Source organism: Apis florea, unplaced genomic scaffold (assembly GCF_048593485.1).
Source record: "Apis florea isolate Af1SG1 unplaced genomic scaffold, ASM4859348v1 contig_2492_pilon, whole genome shotgun sequence".
Classification (NCBI taxonomy): domain Eukaryota; kingdom Metazoa; phylum Arthropoda; class Insecta; order Hymenoptera; family Apidae; genus Apis; species Apis florea.
This window is the reverse complement of record NW_028256593.1, coordinates 5,173,258-5,198,432: the sequence shown is the minus strand read 5'-3', so window position 1 is coordinate 5,198,432 and position 25,175 is coordinate 5,173,258. Positions and strand designations below refer to the sequence as shown.

General features: G+C 17.8%; 3 protein-coding genes across 5 annotated transcripts; 2 read left to right on the top strand and 1 right to left on the bottom strand.

The window, feature by feature from the left end:
* Positions 1-63: 63 nt before the first annotated feature.
* Positions 64-1,937, bottom strand: RpL23A (ribosomal protein L23A). The gene is made up of 4 exons (XM_012486028.3): positions 1,837-1,937; positions 1,068-1,369; positions 734-861; positions 64-598 (listed from the first exon to the last, which is right to left on the bottom strand). Exons 1-4 carry the CDS (start codon positions 1,868-1,870, stop codon positions 337-339), a joined length of 726 nt encoding a protein of 241 aa, XP_012341482.1. The 5' UTR covers positions 1,871-1,937; the 3' UTR covers positions 64-336.
* A 343-nt stretch (positions 1,938-2,280) lies between these two features.
* LOC105735326 (RAS oncogene family member RabX5) lies at positions 2,281-4,957 on the top strand. Its single transcript, XM_012486011.3, has 7 exons — positions 2,281-2,621; positions 2,966-3,132; positions 3,288-3,389; positions 3,650-3,714; positions 3,834-3,964; positions 4,254-4,461; positions 4,771-4,957. Exons 1-7 carry the CDS (start codon positions 2,559-2,561, stop codon positions 4,833-4,835), a joined length of 801 nt encoding a protein of 266 aa, XP_012341465.1. The 5' UTR covers positions 2,281-2,558; the 3' UTR covers positions 4,836-4,957.
* Positions 4,958-5,725: 768 nt separating this feature from the next.
* Cpr (Cytochrome P450 reductase) lies at positions 5,726-24,087 on the top strand. 3 transcript variants are annotated; one of them, NM_001364741.1, is given in 11 exon segments: positions 5,726-5,970; positions 18,130-18,335; positions 18,812-19,004; positions 19,291-19,440; positions 20,944-21,068; positions 21,275-21,463; positions 21,536-21,774; positions 21,855-22,186; positions 22,694-22,955; positions 23,077-23,305; positions 23,643-24,087. In NM_001364741.1, coding segments are annotated over 10 exon segments (2,037 nt in total). In that variant the 5' UTR covers positions 5,726-5,970; positions 18,130-18,162; the 3' UTR covers positions 23,788-24,087.
* Positions 24,088-25,175: the final 1,088 nt, after the last annotated feature.

The window sequence follows — 25,175 nt, the reverse complement described above, 5'->3', positions numbered from 1 at the left end:
TCTAATTAAAGCATTTTATTTTAAATATTAGGTATATATAAGTTTAATAAACTAAAAACAAAAAAATTTGTTATCTTTTATTATATATTATAATGAAAATAATTATAATTTATTACTATATTTATTATTATTCTAAATTTAAGTATATCTTTATGACATATTATTAAATTAATATTAAAAAAACATTAAAATATATCAATTTGACCATCACAAAAAAATACCATTAATAAAGAATTGTTGAAATATAATAAACATGATAAGATTTTTTGTTCAATATGTTTTATTAATACGGATATAGTATAGATACATTTCCATATCAATCACATATAAATATGCTTATATTATACCAATTTTATTAGCAACATCAAGTGCATCATAATCACGAGTTAATCGTACATATGCTTTCTTTTTACCATCTGGCCTAATCAAAGTATTAACTTTAGCTACATCAACATCATATAATTTTTTAATAGAGGCTTTAATATGATATTTATTAGCTCGAGTATGTACAATAAAAACTAATGTGTTGTTATCTTCAATCTTTTTCATAGCAGCTTCAGTGGTCAAAGGGAATTTAATAATATTAAATGCATCCATACTACAAGAAAAATTTTTTAAATATTAAAATTTAATATATAAGAAATTAAATAATATATTTAAATAAAAACATAATAAATGATAAATTTAATAGAAAATAAAAAAAATAAAAGATAAAAGAATTATTAATATTTACCGATTTCTGTTTGGAACTGATTTTCTAGCATATTTTGGATTCCTTGGTGGTCTAAATGTTTTTGGCCGGTAGAAGTGCACAGATGTTCTTATTTTTCGTACTCTTGATCCATGAACTCCTTTTAATATCTATGAATAAATATGTTATAAATATATTAATTATATGATAAATTATAACAATTATATATTTCAAATAATTTTAATATATCAGTAATAAACTAAATTTTTATCATAATTATTCAATGAGATTCCCTGATATATCATCATAAAAATCATGATTTCTTAATTTATAAACTTTTTTATTAAGAGTTATTTATATTTATTAAAGAGAAAACCTTTTTTTGAGCTTTAAGTGCTTTCTGAAGTGGTACAGCTGGTTTTCCACCTTTAGGTGTTTTCTTTGTAGGTTGAACATTTTTTTTAGGTTTTGCAACTACTGGTTTCGCAACAACTTTAGGTGCAGGTTTTGCTGTTGATTTTGTTGTAGGTTTTGTTGAACTTGTAGATTTAGCAGTTGCTGCTTTTTTTGTAGTAGTAGATGTTTTTGCAGTTGGTTTTGTAACTTTTGATGTTGAAGCTGTAGTAGTTGGTTTTTTCTCAATTTTTTTCTCTGTTTTTTTCTCAGCTGGTTTGCTAGCTAGAAAAAAATAGAATAAATAATCAAAATATTATAATTAAATTATTACAATCATATACACAACATATTTTATTTACAATTATATTTTAAATAAATATTTATAACAAAATTTTAAAAATAATATTATGAATATATTTAGGTTATAATAAATACATAAAATTTCTTATAAAAAATAAATTTATTAAGAAGTCTTTTAGATTCATTATATATATATATATAACAAGTATTTTATAAATATAGGAATATAAAATATACATATGTAGATATTTTCTTCAAACAAAACACATACAAAACAAGTAATAAACCACATGGTTAAAATTGAAATTGAACACGTGTTTATTAATCCAATTTTTTATACTATTCACTTCATAAATTCTTGTTAATCATCTTTTCAAACTTAAAAAACAATCTTCAAATTTTTATTAAAAGAAATTAAAATTTTTTTTATTAACAATTTTTAAATGTACCTGACTTATCCGTGGGCTTCGATTTAGGAGCCATTTTGCTAAAAAGAAAGGGAACTTTAGCCGGAAATATATGTATAGGGAATCATTAAACTACGTTAATCGTTTATATATAAATTTAATATTATAAAATAGAAATTTATTTGTATTCATAATATATACAAAAGTTATAGTTTTTAAAATATTAAATTATTCAATTACTATAGTAAATTAGTTATATTTTATATAAAATTATTTCAATATTATAATCTAATTTATTTACAAATTTTAATAGTATATTTTACATTTTGTTATTCCATAAAAATTTGGAAAATTACCAATATCATTTTAATACAAATATTATTTTAATTATAATATATCTAATTTAATTTTTTTAAAGATTTTTAAGATAACATTTAAGATAACATATGTAACATACATCTGTCATAGCAACCAATGTTTTCATTTAGTTTAAATTTACTTATTAGTAGTAGCAAGTAACAAGAATCGCTTTTCTAACTCTCTAACAATTCTTTAATATAAATTAACAAAATAAATAATACATATAAAATTCTTAAATATATATTATATTTATTTTTCATTAAATTTTAAAATAAAATTTATATAATTTAAATAATTATAATTAAATTATATAATTGTATATTTATAAATAATATTGAATTTTATATGTAATTATATATTATAAATTTAGAAATATAAATAATATTAAAAAGTATATAGTGTAAATGATGTTGGAAACACGATCAGCTATTTATAAAATAATGGAAGTGGCGCGAGATGATAGACAGGTATAATTTCCAAATTTTATTTTGATATAAATAATTAAAAAATCTTAAATAATTATATAATTAATAAAATTTAAAATTAAGTTAATCTTTTAAAATATTGAATAATAATCAATTTTGAATTTGCAATTGACAATTTTATTAATAATTATTGTAATTATTATATATATTATTAATAATATATATAATTATTAATAATAATATATTTAATTTTATTATAATATTTTATAAATTTTTAATTAATATAATTATTTTTATTATTAATATTCGAATAATATTTGATTTCATATTAATATATGAATTATATATATTTATTAATTAATTAAATAAACATTAATGTTTTATAGATTGATAATTGGCCACCCCCGTTTTCATTTGATATGACAGAATATAATGAAAGAGATTTTAATACAATTGTTAAACATTCATGTAAAACAAAAAATTTAACTTCGAAAATTGCAAAAGCAATTATAATTGGTGATGTTTCAGTTGGAAAATCATGTCTAATAAATCGGTAATCATGCTTATTATATTAAATTATAATTTCATATATATTATTATATGTAATATTATATGTACGATAATATATATTAATATGAACTTATTATATAGAATTTATTATAAATTATATATTATCGTAAAATTAAATAAATATCATTTGCATTTCAGATTTTGTCACAAAATATTTGACAATAATTACAAAGCAACAATTGGTGTAGATTTTGAAGTAGAAAAATTTGATATTCTTGGCATACCTTTTCATTTACAAATGTGCGTTCATTTAAATTAAAAATATTTTATTATGTAATTTTTTAATATTTCCGTAATAAATAAACTTCATGATATTAAAATTAATAATTAATATTAATTATAATATTATTATAATATTAATAATTGATATTATTACATTATTATAATATTAATAAATATATTAAAAATTATCGTTATATTGTATATTATTATATTATTATTTTATTATTACAAAGTAATTTTTTATATACTTTGACTAAAATATATGATAAAAATTTCAGATGGGATACAGCAGGTCAAGAAAGATTTAAATCCATAGCTGCATCTTATTACAGAAATTCAAATGGTATAATGAATATTTGTCATATATTTGTCATTATAAATATAAAAATCAAAATATTACAAAAAAATATATAATAAAACATAGGAAATTTATATATTATATAAGAAATGTATATATTTCAGTGATCATGGTAGTTTTTGATTTGGCTAATTTAATATCATTAGGACATTGTGAACAATGGTTAAATGAAGCTGCTCAAAGTAATACACAACCATGTCATATATTTTTAATAGGCACAAAACGAGATTTATTGGTAATTGCATGATTTATTAATAGAAATCGGAATAAGCAACTAATTAAATTTTATTAAATCATATATTTAAATTAACAAAAAAAATATTTTATAATTTGAATTTGTTCAAATACTTATATAGAAAATTGATTATAAATCTTTTTTATAATCAATAATATTTAAAGTACATTAATATTATTTTATGTTATTATATAAAAGAATATTTTGAGCATAATAAATATTATGTTTATAATAATTATAAATTAATATAATTATTCTATAAATGAGAAATAAAAAAAAATATTTTTAGTCCAATGAAATATACAGTATAATAGAAAAACGAGCTGCCGAAGTAGCGCGGAAAATGAAAGCTGAATTTTGGGCCGTTTCCGCCAGAACTGGAATCGGAATATCAGAACTATTCACAAGAATAGCTGCATTATCGTTCCATTCCATAATTCTATACGAATTGGAAAATATGAAGTCAGAATCAATTAATATTGGTTCAAATTTAATAAGTACGTATTTTATTGTATTATATTTAATATAATAATTATATAATTATAAAATGAATGAAAATATTTTATATAATCATCAATATTTATTAAATATTAAGAATTATTCAAAACCATAATTATTTTAAATTAATTAATTTTATTTGAATAATATAATATTAATTTATATATTGAATATATTAAATTAATTTAATAATTAATAATTAATTTAATATATATATTGAATATATAAATTAAGTATTAAAATTATTAAAAAATTATAAATTAAAATGGTTATTAAATTAAAAATAATCAAAAATATGTTTATTCTAGTTTTAAATGATAAAAAGATGGGAATTAAAACAAGAAGAAGTATATGTTTTAAATGTTCAACATAAATAATTAGATAGTTATACAAAATATATTATACATATATTAGAAATGTGACATTTTTTTAAAAATTTATTATAATTATTTTAATTATAAGAAAATAAAAATTTATAATGTTTGTAATACATAATATAATTTTTTATATTATTTACAAGAAATAATAATATTAAATAATAATGTTAATATATACAATTATATTATATTATTTTTTTTAATTATTTTAAAATTTCCCAAAAAATATTTTTTTATTATTTATATATTTATTTTCAAATTCTCATACAATATTCATTTTAATCAATTACATTCAATAATTTATTAAAAGCGAATTAATAATAATTTTTAATAAAAAAAAAGTAATTACATCTAAATCAAGAAATAGGAAAAAATTTATTGAAATTTATTGTCAAATAACATATTAATTTTAACATATTAATATATTAATTTTATATAAAAATTAATTTATATAAAATTATTATATAAATCTGTTTTTATGTAAATATATATCATGTATTTATATAGTTTATTTATTAATTTTCTGTATTAAATTATATAAAAAAAAAATGAACAATTAATTTATACATAACGATAAGTTAAATAATAACATAAGTAAAATTATGAATAAATATATATATAATAAAAGAAACAATAATAATATTTAAAATTTAAATGAAATTTAATTTTTAAAAATATTTTGTAATATTTACCATAACATTTTTCAAATAAAAACAAATTTTTCAAATAAAGCGCGCATGAAAGAACCTTCCGGTTACATATCACAAGCAACCTCATCTAACAATCCTTCTTTTTTCTTCATATAATTCTATCCTTTTTTAAATTGTATTGGACATTTCACATAATTAGAAAAATTACGTATTGCTGATGTAATATATGAGATGATTAGAGAAAAAATATTTTACGCTTTCAATGTTTGACATATATACATTGTTGTGTATGTGAATATTACACAGTAGTAAAGCAGTGTGGTTACATCGTTTTACGCGAGTATAACGTGTTGAAAAAGGAACTGAATTGACAAAAAAGTGTCACGTGGTTATCTTTGATTCTTATTGAGAGGAAATTTCCTATAAGAAGAATATTTCATTTCTTAATTAAAATTTTCTTCATTCAAAAACTACTATTTAGGTAAGTTTGAAAATGTATTCCAACAGGTGGTAATGATAGTACTGATATTACATAGTATTGTGCAAGATCATCGATCGAGAAAAGTTTTGAAAAACATAATTTCTCGGTTTTGATTTTTAATTAAAAATGTGATTAGTTTTTTATATTTAGATATAAATGCATATTTTTACAAAGTAATAATTAATTTCTATTAAAATTGCATTTATTAATTTAAAATTATTAAATAATTTTATAAAAATATATATATTATAATCATTTCTATTGTTATATTATTATATTATATATAGATATGTTACATTTTTTATTAAAATTATTTATTATTTTTCTTTAATATTATCTAATTTTGATTATTTCTTATTATTTTATATATTAATAAATTGATTGAATTATATAAATATTCAGATTTAAATATTTCTATTTTATTATAAATAATTATAAAATATTTATATTAATTAATATTATATAATATTTAAATATTAATTACATATATTTAAATATTAGAAAATAAATTTCAAATTACATATATTATCAATTAAATTTTTTTATAAATTTATTAGTGTGCAATTAGTAAAAAATGAATCACTTGATATTAATCTTTATGAAAATGTATATCTTATAATTATTAAAAGATCATATATCATATATCATTATTAAAAAATATAGTTTGCAAAACTTATAAAAAAATATTTTTATATTAATATTTTTGAAAGTAATGGCATCCATATACTTTTATATTATAGAATTTATATATTTAATATATAATAAAATTTTTCATATATTAAATTTTATTAATTTTAAATTGTAATTTCAGTTTATCGATAGAATTAATCTTTTTCATTCTTTATTAATATGTTTCTTTCATAAATAAAATGTTAATATGTAAAATTATAAAAAAAGTATAATATATTTATTATATATTATTTTTTTGTATATATATTAATTTTTTGTATTAATTTTTTGTATTATTAATAACAGAGATACAACGCAAATTATGTTTTGTATTAAAATTGAAGTATGTAGATATATATGTATAAATTTATATAATATAATGTCTATATATTGTTTTTGTATATTTTGTTTATATTATTTTTATATATTTTTCTTATAAAGTATAAATCATTAATCGATAACATTGTTTATTAAATTAATCAGATATAAATTTTTTAATATTGATTTTATTATTTCTTATTTTAGATATTTAAAAAATATTATAGCTATTTTTTGCACGATGAAAATAATTTAATTCTTTTCAATTAATTGTTGTAACATTATTTTTGAGTTTGATTTAATTGTAATACGAAATTGTAAATAGAAGTATTACTTATTACTATTAGATAGCTTAATATAAATTTTTTTGTTTATTAAAGTTCAATTCAAAGTTGATATGATATATTTATTTATTTATGATTGATATTTTATAGAAAGTTTTTTTAGTATCAGAAATATATTCTGATCTTAATATTTGAATATTATATACTGGATTTCATATAGATAATCGATTCTATTTTCGCTACTTTAATTCAATTTATATAGTTCAGTTAATTTGCTTATTAAAAAATAATTAATTTGTTTATATTAAAAAATAAATTTCAACTATTTTTATATATAATTCTATTTATTTTAATTTTTAAATTTATTTATTTAATTAATTATTTAAGTAATTAAATTTTAAATTTTTAAATTTTTTATTTTATTTTTATATATACGAAAATATTTAATAAAAATTTAAATATTCAAAAATTAAATATTTCAATATTTATTATAAAATATTTATAGCTAAAAGATATATAAAAATAAAAAATAAGTTGATTGAAAAAGTTATTTTTTTTAAAAAATTAGTAAACTTAAAATTTATAAATATATACATCGGAATGATATAACTAGAGGTGAAATGCAATAAAACATAAAATGCAATTAGCATAATATTTGAGATAGGTATACATAAGATGTATATTTTTTTTCGTGAAATATATAAATATTTTTTTTTAATGTTATTTGTTATATATCAATATAATAAAAATATGATATTAATTGATCAATGACTAATAAATAATAAGTATAAATGCAAATATAAAATTTAATTTATAAACAATTATAATTTTATTCGATAATTATTTAAAAATTTGAATACAACATATTAAAAAAAAATTTTTTTGTTTATTTATATTAATGAATTTACATATGATTATAAAATCAATTTATAATTATTAGCTATTTAATGTCAATAATATAGTAATTTATAATATATAAGAAGATAATATGGATGTTTCATGCTATCTTTATGCTATTTATGAAAAATATTTACGCAATCACAATGAAATAAAATATAATATTTAAAAATGATGTTCATAAAAATATTATAAATAACAGTTGAATCATGCAATGTTGATAACAAAAAAATTGATAAGTCTACATTGTAGACTTATATGTGTTATATAATTTTCTCAAAATACGATATTTTATTCATATATATAAAGTTTTTTTGGCTGCAAAAAAATATTTAAATTACTGTTCATATATTTTTTTATTCTTATCAAAAATGTTAAGAACTATTTTCTTCTGTAACAGTAATTTTTAAATGAATAAAAAAATAATTATTCTTAATGAAAAAGAAAAAATGAAGAAGAATTTTTAGTGAACAAAAAGAAAAATGATTGATACAATCGGCAAAAGAATGGATAAACTAATCAATAGTTCAATAAATTTAACCAACAGATGGCGAAAGTTTGAATATCTCAATACTGAACTCTGTTAATAAAATTGAAATTATATTTAAGTTAATATTAATTTTGTTTAAAAATATAATTAATATCAATTTTGTTTAAAAATATAATTAATATCAATTTTATTTAAAAATATAATTAATATTAATTTTATTTTAAAATATATATATTTTTTATATGTATTTTATTCTAAAAATAAATTGACATAAAGTTATATAAAATTTCAAATATATTAAAATATACACTTAAAAATATCTTTTCATGAATTTCATGATTTGATCTTGACCATAATTAACGATAATAAACAAAACTTATTCTTAAATTAATTGTGATGTAAATTATTTTATGCAAAATCAAGAATTATATTATAATATTAATATAAAAATTAATATAAAAATAAGTTGTACTTAATAAGTAATTAAAGATAAAGGAATTTAATTTTCTAGAATTACAATTAATAAAACAGATAAATTAGCAATTATTGGCGATTAACAATCATTAATAATTATTACTTTTTTTTTTATATATTTGCTTATCGAAAAATTTTGATACATTATTTATTTATTTTTCAACATAATTGTTATCGTTATTATGTATTTAGTGTATTTTATAAATTTAATTTAATCACTTTAGTGCTTTATCATACAAATAAACAACAAAAATTTATTTGGTAGTATATTTAAAGTTATTGATTTATTATAAATTGTAAAAGAAACTGCTTGTTGAAACCAATAGTGCTTTTTAGTATTTTATGTATTATATAGAATGATAATAATAAAACTAAAAATGAATTTATGTAAAATATTAAATATTGAAAATGTAAAGTTATTTTTTCTTTTTTTTTTTTAAATTTCATTCCTTTCAAAAATAAATTAATATTTATCGAATATTTAACTATATTATTAATTGAATAAAGTATAATATAATATAATAGAAAAATAATTTAATATATAGAATATTAATGGCAAAAGCTTATATATGATAATCGTTTCAAGATAGGATAATATGTTACTCAATATAAGAGAATATAAATATGATAAAAAAAATAATATTTTTAATTCACTATTAAACGTTATTACATATTATATGCATCATTATACATTTCATTTTAAAATCACTTTTATAATCTTAAGTTATAATCTTAGTTATAATCTTAATTTAAAAAAATTTAAATTAATTGTCCTTGATTGTAATTATAATATAAATTATAACATTATTGGATTGAATTATAAATTATTTCTTCTCAATTGCTTTTGCAATTTAATATGCAAATACAATGTAATACGCAAATATTTTGATTCATCGTAGCATAAAAATTATAAAATATTATATTTCACTTATTTCGTAATATTTAAAATAAAATTCTCGTATTAAAAAAAACGAAATAGAATTTTTACAAAAAGTTTTTTTTTACTTCACAAATATTAATTTATCAAATATTAAATATTCATATTTCAGTAATTTTATTTAAATAAAAAACATCATGCAATATGTAGCTTCAAAATGAAGATCATGCAATATGCAAAATATTTGAATAAAATTATTAGAAAATTTAACCAATAATTCTAGATTCTAGAGATTAAAATAAAGACAAAAATTTGTATGTAAAAATTTCATACTGGATGAAATAAGACAGCTTTACTTTCGTTAATACATTATCACATCATTTCATTTAGCACAAAATGAAATTGTTTATTAAAAATAAACTTCAATGATATTGATATTTTTGCATATCGATTGTTGCTTTAGTGTTTATAATCATTCCTTAAATTTTTTATTTATTTTGTTTAAACATTCTATATACTATGTTTATTATATGAAATGAACACAATATTTATCATCGGAAGTTTATCCATCTTTGTCCAAACTTTGTCTATTCATCAATTATAATTTGGGATAATCCATCTAATAGGTTTACTTATATCATATATAATTCTTATCATAAATGAAATTTTGTTTAACTTATGTTAATAGTTTTAGATTTATCCAATTTTCTCTATATAGAATATACAGTGATTCGCATTCGGATGTCATTTTAGAGAGAGATTAATTTATATATTTATATATTTTTTTATAATATTGTTAATAATATTATTATAATTAGGAATATAAATTCATTATTTAACACATAATTATTGTATTGCTCGATAAGCGATAAATTAAATAATGACAAAATTATGTTCATAAATTATTACATACTCTTGATAAATTAAACACAATAATAAATAAACTTGTATATACTTGTATTGCTGTATATAAATAATACATATTACTGCGAATTATTATATACATATAAGTTGTGAATAGTTCTACTTACTATTAGATCTAAGATATTATTCAGTACAAGCAGTTTATCTTATAATTTGAAACAGATATATAAATAGATAAGATATACATCTTGTGAGAAATATATTATACGATAACGTACCAGAAATCTCTTCGGTAAGAATTATTCATTTTTCCTTTTACCTTTCACTTTCTCTTGCAAGATAAATTCGTGCATGTTATTCTCATTCGTGCAGGTGAATTTTCACTTTTTTAAATACTTTCACAAAATACTGGTATCTCTCTGCTTTCTATTTTCTGATGATTCATAATAAGTTCGATAAACTTTTTAATAAATCAAATTTTTTTCAATAAATCTATTATCACTAATAATAGATAAAAATATTTGATATATAACTGCCATTTATATTTTTCATATCTAGTGCAATATTGTCACAGAAAGTAGATAAAAATATATAAAGAGATATTAGAGAATGTGAATAATATATTTTGATAATAACTTTAAGTTAGTTATTTTAATTATTTATAAAAATTTTTATCGCGATAACATTATTTTCAGTTTGAATTAACTAAGTAATTTATTTAATATTTGTGACTTATGCGATAAATTTTATATTTGCAGTTTAAACTACAATAATAAACATAAAGCAAAATATTAATTTGAGTTAAAAAATAGATTTAAAATAAAAAGAGATTTTTGATTTTTAAAACAAAAAATTTAAATATTAATTTTTATATTATGTGACATGAATAATATATGTATAATACATAATACATTGTTACATCATATGAATCTATGAATTTAATTAATTTTCGAATCTCTTATTTTTATACCTAAATATTTTTAAATAACATCGATATTTATTATTTTTTTTTATTATTGATTCGTCTAATTGTATTATTCAAATAAAGTATTTTCACTTTTATTAATAAATTATAAAGATAATTAATATATTTTAATAATTGAATATATATTAATATAATCATTCTTATTGATAACTTTTAGTTGTTTACTTAATATTTACATAAAAATATATTTTTACAATCAAACAAAAATATCAAACAAAAAAAGTCTTAATATTTTATCATGAATCATATAATATATTCTGACTTATGTATATTCTTAATTAAGAGATTAATAGTATTTTAAATTATAATAAATTCGCTTAAATACTATATTTTCACAAAATTGTTGATACTGATTGAAATTTATTTTGTATATATAATCAATTATTATAATTTCTCATTTATCAATTGTTTTATCAACGATATATTTAAAAGTATAATATTCATATGCACAAGGAAATAATTTCATATTTAATGAGAAAATTCTTTTCTTATCGTTAAAGAATTGTTAAAAATTAATACTGGATTTAATAAATTCAAATTTATCATGAAATTTTATTTTCAGTTTTCATGTTTAAAAATTGAGAAAATATATATATTATTTCTTAAAAATATATATTGATATTAGAATTTGTATGTAAAAGATGTACTGAATAAATTTCTTTTAATAAAAATTTAAAATGAATTAAAGTTATAGTAGTAGAAAAAATTATATTTTAATACATATATTACAATATAAATATAAATTCTTATATCAATACTTTGATTTATAGGTCTTCTATTATCATATTTATCATATTTATTATCTAATCATTTATATTAAGAAAATTTTAAGTGAATACGAAAACTTTCAAACGGTAGTAAAAAATCATTTTAAATGATTACAAAAGATACTTTAGAAAAGATAGATTTGATAATGAAAAAAATTAAAAACAAAAACAGAAAAATGTTGAAGAAATCTATTGCCATAATAGAAAAAATTATATTATTTATTGATAATATTTTCATATATCATGTAATTTATTTTTATATAAACTGATTAAAGTTTTAAAATTTTTATTAATTACAAAAATTAAATAAATAAGTAAATGAATTATCTGAAATGAAATCAGTTAAATGAATTACGATCATTGGCAAAATATGTGTAAATATACGTGTCTTTTGACACGCTACTTGTATAATTTCATGATGCTTTATACGTATATATGTTATCTGAATATATACTCTATGCTATATGCTACGTGACGTTCATGCAATACAAGCTCAGTCGGCCAATGACTTGCTGATTTTTCATTCTGCTTGTACACGACATGGATATGTGCATCATCTCAGTATTACCTTGCGAGCTTACTGCCAGTTACACACTCATTGTCGCGTGAGTATGTGGTATTTTTCCGAATGTGCATAATCGTTTCACTCAAAATTCAATATAAATTTAGCAATTCTTTTCTATTTTTCAATTTTGAGACGTTGCATTTTTTTCAAAAGAATGGATTTACCGGTAAAGTATAAAATGAAGATAATATACATCGATTTTCACGATTTTTACGAGTTATAGATATCTGGTATTGATTAATTTTATCGATTAATAATGTCTTTATTTGTTGGAAGTATTAAAAATATACCTACAATGAATACATTTTCTAGACGAACTAACTATTGAATGACTGATTATATATATAAAATTGTAATTTCTGACAAATAAATATCAGATGAATATATAAGAAGAAAGAAGCATTATAACCATTTTAGATATAAAAATACTGTTCTGATCTAAAAACGTTCGTTAGAAAACACATCTATCGCAGTCTAAGAATTTTTTGAAATATAACAATAATAATAAATATTTGAATATATTTTTACAAATATAATAGTTTATACTATAATAGACTCTATATAGACAATATATTTATTAAATGTAATCAATTTTAAATATTATTAGGATAGAAGTTTTGTTATCTAACAATGATTATAAGAATTGAATGATTACAGATATTTTAAAAGTAACAAAATTTTTTTAAAAAAATGATAAATAGTAATTTTAAAGTTATTTTATGAATCTTAATTTGTCAAATATTTTTCATATTTTTTTTTATTATATTTTTTTCTTTTAAATATAAATAATGAAAACAATGACATTATAAATATCTTTATGTTATATATATATATATATATATATATATATATATATAAGCAATATAAAATTAAATAAATTTAATTTTTAAATTAATAAAAAAATAATATATATTATATTATTAAAATATTACTTTATAATACAATATAACAATTGTGTTATGTTATTACATTTATTGATGTATTTTTTATATTCTTATTCTATTTCTTTTATTTTAAAAGAACGTAATGAAAAAATACAATTAAATATAACATTTATGGTATAATTTAGATTTCTACGTGAAAAAAAATATATAAATTCTAATCTACAATAATCATTCGTAATAATAATTTCAATTGTAATATATTTATACATATATTTTTAAATTAAATTTCTTTAATATATATTTTTTTATTTTTTTGTATTTTATCATGTTTCAGATATGTTCACAAATAATATACAAAAATATTTCTATTATATTAGATTATATAATAATTGTATATCATATTCTATATTATGCATTATGCAATATATGTACATATATATATATATATATATATTTACATTTCTTAAGTATTTATTCTTTTATCATTATTTTATTAATTTATTATATCAAAATCTACTAATCTACGAAAAATTTACAAATACATAAATTTCATAAATTTTAGTAATATATTTGTTTAAAATCATATTTAAATATAATGAAATTAAAGAAAAAATAAGTACATGCATTTTTTATATATAAAGAATATAATTTCAAAATTTAAAAATTTATAATAATTAATTAATTATATAGTATGATGATTATATCATTGTTTAAAATTGAAAACTTTTTTTATCATTTTTATGTTTTTATTATTTTTATTTTTTAATGTAACTATATATAAATTTTAATTTTTATATTTTATTTTTTTTATATTTTTCATACATTAATTTCAATAATAATATTTATGAGATCTAATTAATAAAGAATATAAATATAAATGAATTTTATTTTCATTAATTTTGAATTATTTACTTATATGAATGATATTTTAATTTTCATTTCAAATATAGAATAATTCTATACTTAAAAAAATAATTACAATATTAGTATCGTTTTTATATATTTTATTATGTTATTCTTATAATCTATAATATTGAATAAGACATATGCATATTACAAACTATTTAAGAAAATTATTTTGGATGTATAGTAATTAAATATGTAATATATATAACATTAAATTAATTGTTACTATAATATAATATTAATTGTTACTATATAAAATATGTTAAAATGTTAAAATTACCATATATTAAAATAATATCCTCTAAATTAATATTTAAATTTTATTATTATATTAGATATTAGAAATAATATAGGAATGATTACTTACCAAAATTATAAATCCAAAGTTATTACCAATAATACCAAAGTTATCATATAAAATTAGTTTCTTTTTTGCATTTTTTCTTAAAAACTTCAAATATAAATTACTATTTAACAAAGAAATTTCTTTTATAGAAAATAAAAGAATCTAATAATCATTATATATCCTTTTTTTTCAACATCAAATTTATAATATTTTATTCTTAAAGTTCTAGTTTCATTTTAATTTCTATTGTTACATATATTATAACTAATATATGTATAATAATATAATATATGTTTAATAAGCATTTATTAAAGATAAAATAATAAAGAAATAAAATTGAAAATTATTTATTTTATTGATCTATTTTACTATTCTGTAAGATGAATCACGTAATATGTTACGTGAACCAATCTCGGTAATTATTCAATTTGCTGATATTCAACTCAAGGAAAATGATATATATGTACATATGTACAATCAATGATGGAATGTTTATTATGTTTCATGACAAAAATATGTTTTTATCATAAATAAAATTTCCTTATTCCTTAAAAATTTGATCCTGAAAATATTGAAAAATTAATTTTTAACATAATATATACAATTTATTTAATTTTTATTTATATATTATCGTTCGAAATAAATGAAATTATTATGAACAGGAAGAATATTGTAAAAGAAATTGTTATCATATCATCAAATAATTTTTTTATGATTCAGATATTATAGGATATATATTTATATATTTACGTATGCATTGTACAGAGTCAAAATTAAATATTACAAGCTTTTTCAAAAACACAATGCATACATCGTAATTTTTTGTAAATGAAAGTAATGGATATTTCAAGGCATTTTCTTTAAATGACATATTGTTGTTTTTAGTTTATTTAAAAATTAGCAAAATAAAAATATTAATGATTTATAAATTAATTATATTTAAATCAATTATATATAAGAATTGATTCGAGGTAAGAAAGGGAAAAATTAAGATAAAAAACAATGATAAGAACTTAAAAATTATAATGAATTTATATGGCAATATATATGTTTTATTCACATTTTTTTAAAATAAATAAAAATTTTATACATAATAAATAATAATAATTTTATTCTTTTCACTCTTGTTATTGAGATTTGTATTTTTTCGCGAAAGATTTTTGTTATTCATGCGTTAATTGCAATGTTGATATTCATTATACATAAAAATATTTTCTTATGAAAGTCAATTTTTTCATCACATAGAAAGAAACTTAGTAAAACAAGTAATTCTACATCGAAATAATACATCATAAATTTCTTTAAATGCTTCATATATATTTTTTAATTTCTTTTTGTTTTTCAATAACATCATACTTGTCAACAAAAATAAAATGAGGTTAGAATTTTTATATTGTCATTGTTGACAAAAATGAAATATGATTGAAATTTTCCGTAAATTATATAGAAAAGTCAACAAATTTTAAATATTGACTATTTTCATCGTACTCGATCATACATTGCATTTTTTTTAAGTTTTTTAATAAGAGGCTTCTATCTGATCATAATGGTTACTCAAAACGCTAAGTTTTAATATTACATCATTATTGTGCTTCATATTATATTAACTTGATCTTTCTACGTGTGGTCTATACATATATGTACTGCATATATCAATCTTGAAGCTCAATATAAATGATTCAAGGTCATATATATCTTGATCCTATAGTTACACAATCCTAAATTGAAGTTATTTTATCATATAATCATTATATGACATCCAAAAGAATGACAAATTTATTTTTTATTATTTGTAATTATTATATTATATTATTTATAATTTATAATATATGATTATAATTATGTTTAAAATGTTGATGTTTATATATATTTGTACAAAATTAAAAAGATGTAGATATATATCAAAATGTATATAATATAAAAAATTATATAAGATATATAAAAAAAAATTTATTATTTAATAGATGAAGCAAAATTTTATTTAATTTTAATTTTAACAATTATTATTATTATTTTGAATATTATCTTTTCATTATTTTCTCATAGATATTAAATATTTATATTACAAACATATGAATATTATATTCAAATCCATTATGTTTATAAAAATTAAATTTATATTTTTATAAAAATTTTGTTTTGAAATATCAAAATATTTATTTTTGTTTAGAATAATGTATAACTTTCATGTCTCCATTACTGTATTTTTTTATTAGTAGATTCGAAATTTTATATAATTCTAATTTTTGAAATAAAATATGATATGTGATATAACATACTCATTAAAATTATAATTATTAAATTCTACTGAAAACAAAAATGCTTACTCATATTGATTATGACAGACAGAATTGAAAACATTTATGCACAATCTTTTATCAACATATAATCAAAGAAATGATGAAATTATTTATTCGATAATTAATTCTTCATTTATATTGCTGAATTATGAATGATATTTTAATTTATATTTTAATTATTATCTATAGAGATTAATTAATTCTACAGTCATTAATTCTCAAATATTATTAAAATTAGAACCATTAGATATCCGAAATATTCAAATATTTCATTTTAATTGTAATATATCGATATTGTATAATTGTAATAAAATTCGATATTAAATTGAAATTAATAAAAAATCTTGGACTAAAATCTTGTCAATCATTTCTAAATGATTTTTGATTATAATTCTTTATACATATAATAATAAAAAAATTCCAAAATATAAAATGTCACCGATTTGAATGAATACGATTATAATTTAACACTAACAAAATTATTTGAAACAAAATATAATAATCAATATTGCAATTTTTTTATTTTATTTCAGACTGTAAACGGATTACAACCTAAAGCAATAAGAATGGCAGGTTCTCCAGTATTGAATGAGAATAAAACAGAAATTCTTGATGAACCTCTCTTCAGCACTCTTGATATTATACTTCTCAGTGCTCTTTTATTGGCTGCTTTATGGTGGTTGATGCGCCGAAACAAACAGGAGGAATACATACCCGTCACAAAATCTTATTCTATTCAGTAATAATTATTTTTTTACTATAAATTATTATAAATGAAATTATTAATTTATCTTCAATGAAAAAATAATCAAATGCATTTTTTCAAAAATGAAACAAACAGTAAATAATATATAATATTTATATTTAGATAGATATACAAAAAAAAAATAAATACAAATTTTCTATGATAATAGATTCTATAATAATATAATAATATATAACAATATTTAATATTTTAACATTTAAAGAATTATAATAAAAATTTTTATATTAAAATATAAAATATTTTTGAAATTCAGCGATTTATTTTTTTTTTAAATATGTTGAATAATTTATATAATCTTTTATGTGCATGTGTGCGCGCGTAAAATAAATATTTGATTAAAATATTATTTTAATATATTAAAAATTAGTATTTGTAATATATTTTATTCTAAAATTTGCAAAATTCTAAAAGAAAAAACGCTAAAATTGAAAAAATATTTTTTGTTGAAGGCCAACAATATTTCCTACAACGCAAACATTAGAAAATTCATTTATAAAAAAATTGAAAACTTCTGGACGAAGTTTAGTAGTATTTTATGGTAGTCAAACTGGAACTGCGGAAGAATTTGCCGGTAGATTAGCCAAGGAAGGTATCCGGTACAAAATGAAAGGCATGGTGGCTGATCCAGAAGAATGTGATATGGTATATATACTATATGTATATATATTTATGGAAAAAAAAAAAAAACAATGATCTGAATCATTGTTTTATTTCAAAAGTAACATTTTTTTCTCTAAAATTATTAATATGAAAATACAATTACTATGAAAAATCGATATATTTTAGATAGAATTGTTGAAAGTTTTGGAAAGTATAATATAACTTCAGACATATATAATTAATAAAAATGAAAAAATTTTAGGAATTTCTCATTATTATTTTATTTATTTATATATCATAATTTTATATAATTACATAATTACAACAGGAAGAATTAATACATCTCAAAACAATACCAAACAGTATGGCAGTATTCTGTTTAGCAACATATGGAGAAGGTGATCCTACAGACAATGCTATGGACTTTATTGATTGGCTAAAAAATGGTGATCCTGATTTAAATGGATTAAATTATGCTGTAAGTGTTATTTTTTCATTTTATACTTTATATCTATAAAAAGTTGAAAAATTAAAGAATTGCCAAGAAGCAATATGCTATTGTGATAATTATCATATTAAAATTTTTATAAATAATAATATAAATAAAAAATAAAATAATCTACTAAATTTGTATTAGGCTTAAATTCATAGAAAAATATTACATTTTTCATTTAAATCAAATATATTGTACGAGAACATAAATTGTATTGTTAAAAATTTACAAAATCTTATGTATATATGTATTTTTACTATAGCTTGTCGTTACTTAAGCCTTAAATCAAATATAAATATAAATGAGCGATTTTTACACGCAATTATGCTATCTTCGTTATTTTCAATTGAAAAATAAGAAAAATGGTAGCAATATTTTTTTTCGTTCATATGCTCCTAACCTAAATATATACGTGCATGAATAATATATGCGGACTCGCAATAACAGTTCAGATTCCGAATATCGAAACATTTATAATTGTAGCAATTGTGGTGATATTGTGTCGTTCATTACATTAAACTTTATGCGATACAATCAATTTTTTTAAGATAATAACGAAATGAAGATTTTTTTTTAGCGTTTATAATTATTGATAATATTGGTTTTAATAATGATATTCATTTCTATGTTCTAGCTGTACTAAATCATAGAGGGCATAAAAAACTTTTTTTTTTTTCGAAATCGATATTTCAGAATATAAAATATAATCTTACATAAGATATGTTCATTCTGTAACTTGTGTGTAGTATTAGGCTCAGTGCGAAATCACAATGATGTAACATTCATGCGCATAGAGCTTCAATTTAAATATTATAATAATTTATACTATTATAAATAATATAAACACTTATCTTTTTCTCTGGTAAAAAAATTTTGATTTATAAAACTATAATAAATATGTAACTATGATAGTAGAGATTATAAATCTTACGTAAGCAATTTATAATCATTAGACATGTGACTATTGTATATTAATTATTAAAACATGATATAAGTGTTTTTATTATAAAAAATAATTATTGTAATTATTATATAATTGTAAACGTAACAAAAAACACTTTAAATCTTAAAAATTTTAAAATATTTATTAAAAAATATTTAAACGATGAATGTAAAAAAATTTGATAAATTGCTACGTGTAATGATTAAGCATCATAGATACAATAGCGCTATCCAACGGCATTTTACAACATTATTTTTAGCGCCAATGTTTGAGGTATATATAATCATATATATTTATATATTTGGATCAATATTTACATTTTTATAAATAAATAATATATTTTATAAATATTTTATTTAAAATTTTTTAAACTTAATTTATTTTATCAATAATCAATATCAATGAAATCGATACATAAAATTTATTATGTAAATATAATTAATTTAAATTATTTATTGAATTTTTTTTTTACTAAAATTGTTTTATATATATGAAAAAAATATATTTATTTATTATATTTTTATATATTATATTTTTTTTTACAGGTATTTGGTCTTGGAAATAAAACATATGAACATTACAATGAAATAGCTTTATATGTTGATCATAGATTAGAACAACTTGGTGCTACTCGTGTTTTTGAACTTGGTTTGGGTGATGATGATGCCAAGTAAGTTTATAGAATTTTATTATGCATATTTTCATCACTTTTATTTTGAAATATTCAGTATAAAATAAAAATATATAATTAAATTATAAATAATATAAATATTTATTATATTAGTTATTTATTATATATAGTTTGTTAAATATTAAAAGTTTTGATATAAATGTAAATAACATAAAATTATAATAACATAAAATTTATTATTATAGTATAGAAGATGATTTTATCACATGGAAAGATAAATTTTGGCCAACAGTTTGTGAATTCTTTGGAATTGAAGGTGCAGGGGAAGATGTTAGTATCAGACAGTACAAACTAACAGAACATGTTGATTTATCAATTGAACGCATTTATACTGGTGAAATAGCTCGTCTTCATTCATTTAAGAATCAGAGAGCGTATGTTTTTTTATTTGTTTATTGAAGTTATATTAAAATATATAAATTAAAAAATTATTTCTGTTTTTATAGACCATTTGATGCAAAAAATCCTTTCTTAGCTCCAGTAAAAATGAATCGTGAACTTCATAGTTCAACTTCAGATAGATCATGTATGCACATAGAATTTGATATAGAAGGATCAAAAATGCGATATGAAACTGGCGATCATTTAGCAGTATATCCTGTAAATAATGCAGAATTAGTAAATAAAATTGGAGAAAAATGTGGTATAAATTTAGATACAGTGTTTACTCTTACAAATACAGATGGTAAATTAAAAATCCTTCAACATCATTATCAATATATTTAACATTAATGTCTTTAGTATAAATTATTTTTATTATTACAGAGGAATCTACCAAGAAGCATCCATTTCCTTGTCCATGTTCTTACAGAACTGCTTTGACACATTATTTAGATATTACTAGTAATCCACGTACTCATGTTCTGAAAGAATTAGCAGAATATTGCAGTGATCCAAACGATAAAGAACAATTAAAATTAATGGCATCAACCAGTGCAGATGGTAAAGCTGCTTATCAGCAATGGATAGTTCAAGAAAATAGAAATATTGTACATATTTTAGAAGATATTCCTAGTTTGAAACCAGCCTTGGATCATCTTTGCGAACTATTACCAAGATTACAATGTCGATATTATTCAATTTCCTCATCTCCTAAGGTATATTATTTCAATATTTATAATAATTTTTTATTATAATGCAAACTTGAAAAATAAAAAGATTTGAATAAAATTAAATTATATTTAAAAATATATATATATATTACATACAATATTAAAATAATTAATATATAATATTAATATATGATATATATATATATATACATATATAACATGTATATAATTATATTAATATAATATTAATTATCTTAATATATTTATATAATATTAATATGTTCAACCCAGCATATATCACCGATAGTTCACATATATAAACGCAAGCCTGATAACATAAACAGTAGTGAGTCAAACAAGTGTCACCAGAAGAATAAATAACTTATCTCGTGTTTGTCCATCATATAGACATCGAAAATGTGCGCCTGGTTGAACATGTTAATTAATTTGATAATATTTATAATATTATATAATTATATTATATTATATAATTAGTTTTATATAATTTATCTTGTAATCTTAGTTTAAAACTATTTTTTAATTAATTTTTAGCTGCACCCATCTTCAATTCATATTACTGCAGTTGTTGTGGAATATAAAACACCAACAGGTAGAATTAACAAAGGTGTAACTACTAGTTGGTTAAAAGAAAAGCATCCTTCACATCCACCATGTTATGTTCCTATTTTTGTTCGAAAATCTCAATTTCGTTTACCAACTCGATTATCAACTCCTATTATCATGGTTGGTCCAGGTACTGGAATAGCACCATTTAGAGGTTTTATACAAGAACGTGATCTTGCAAGAAAAGAAGGTAATTAACAAAATTCAAATTAAAAAATCAAATTAAAAATTTTTTATAAAATATTACTTTTCAATAAACGTAATACATTTCATTAAATATAAATAATTTATAAAAATCTATTTTATTTTAGGAAAAGAAGTAGGAAATACAATTTTATATTTTGGATGTAGAAAAAAAAATGAAGATTTTCTTTATAAAGATGAACTCGAAGAATATGTAAAGACAGGTACTTTAATTTTACATACTGCATTTAGTAGAGAACAATCTCAGAAAATATATGTTACACATCTATTGGAAAAAAATAAAGATGAATTATGGCAAATTATTGGAGAACAAAATGGACATATTTATGTGTGTGGGTTAGTATGAAATCATATAATTATTTATATAATAATTTATGTAATTTAAATAGTATTTATTAAATTAACTCATGAATAATTTTCAACTTAATAATTAAATTGAATATTTTAATATTTAAGATATTTTTTTACTATTATTTTTTATAATAATATAAGAAAAATTGGTTTTTTTTTTTTTTTTTGCGAATTTGCTATTCTTATGTGTAAAATATAATTATCAAGAAATTTATATTGAAAATTATTTGTGATTTATTAAAATATATTTTAAATAATACACGTTAAATTAATAAATTATAAAATATGTATTATATGTTTGTAAAATATATTTCATCTTTAGTGATGCAAAAAATATGGCACGGGATGTACACAATATTTTATTAAAAGTTGTGATGGAAAAGGGAAAAATGTCAGAATTAGATGCAGCGGATTATATCAAGAAAATGGATTCACAAAAACGTTATTCAAGTGATGTATGGAGTTGAATAACGATATTTAGTTTCATAAATATTTATAAATTAAATTGTTTATACAAATCTTTTAAAAGTGTGCCTTTATGAAAAAGGCTAATCATCTTCGTACAGTTGTATGATATATAATATATAATCATGTATGATATATAATATGTAATCGTTCAAAATATTAATTAATAATTATAAATAACAGTAAAATTATGGAAGTACTAAATGTATTTATTATACATAAGTAGTAATGAATTCTGTATAAAAATCTATTTTATTCTTCGTATTGTTACAAATTTTCAATATTAAAATTTTTATAGAAACCAATAGTGCAATAATGAATTAAAAATGGACTTTTTTGATAAATATACGTAATATTTGTATAATACTATAAAATAAATATTGATATAAAATAAAATTAAATTAAATATTTTATTATAGAACAATAATTTATAAAATAAATTTTATTAAATATTATATTATAAAAAAAAAGAAATTGTAAAAAAGAAATTTATTATGATTAAGAAAGTCTTTGTACTTTTAAAATTACATAATAATAATAATAATGTTATAAATATATACGAAAAATTATACATAAAATTTTTTTTATATTAAAATGGAGATGGGAAAGATGTAATAATAAATACTACGTAAAAAATTCATTATTTTAAATTTATTAAAAATAAACTATTGTTACTTAGTTTTCTTAAACTAGAATAACATAAAAATATAATATTTATTTATTTTCATAATCTAAATTTTATATTACGTAAAAAATATATATGAATATCGACAGATATTTATTAAAAAATAATTCTTAAAGCGTATTTATAAATGTATATTTTATTTTGTTACTACTATTTTTCTATATAATAAGTAATTGTGTGTGCGTGCATGCGCGCGCACGCGTGTGTGTACAGTAGAATTTTGATAATTTTGATAATCCAATATTTCGGTGTTCATTTTCAGTAATGCCAAATTATGAATACTACTGCATTATTATAATTTCAAGAACAAAATAAATAATATAAAAAAATAATTATAATTAATAATGTATTTTGTTAACAAATAAAATGATATACAATATATAAGAAAATATACAATATATCAAATTCTTTTTAATGTTTAAGCAGATTAGCTCAAATTCAATGTAGTATATTTTATTTATTGTTTTGATGATTTAACATGCAAAATATAATTTGATGTATATTATAATTCACTTTAAGTTTGATTTAATTTAATAATTCAACTTAAATTGGATTTGATTATAATATAATTTTATTATATTATTAATATATTATAATATATATAATAATATATATTATTAATATATTTTATAATAAAATTATATAAAATTATAATATAACAATATATTATTATATATTGTAATATATGTAATCATTAAAGAAAAA

Bases quoted from the DNA above. Each gene is read 5' to 3' on its own strand.
- LOC105735326 (XM_012486011.3), top strand. From the start codon at position 2,559: ATGATGTTGGAAACACGATCAGCTATTTATAAAATAATGGAAGTGGCG. The intron at 2,622-2,965 runs GTATAATTTCCA...AATGTTTTATAG, and splicing joins TGGCGCGAGATGATAGACAG to ATTGATAATTGGCCACCCCC. The intron at 3,390-3,649 runs GTGCGTTCATTT...TAAAAATTTCAG, and splicing joins ATACCTTTTCATTTACAAAT to ATGGGATACAGCAGGTCAAG.
- RpL23A (XM_012486028.3), bottom strand. From the start codon at position 1,870: ATGGCTCCTAAATCGAAGCCCACGGATAAGTCAG. The intron at 1,370-1,836 runs GTACATTTAAAA...ATTTTTTTCTAG, and splicing joins GAAGCCCACGGATAAGTCAG to CTAGCAAACCAGCTGAGAAA. The intron at 599-733 runs GTAAATATTAAT...TTTTTCTTGTAG, and splicing joins TCAGTTCCAAACAGAAATCG to TATGGATGCATTTAATATTA.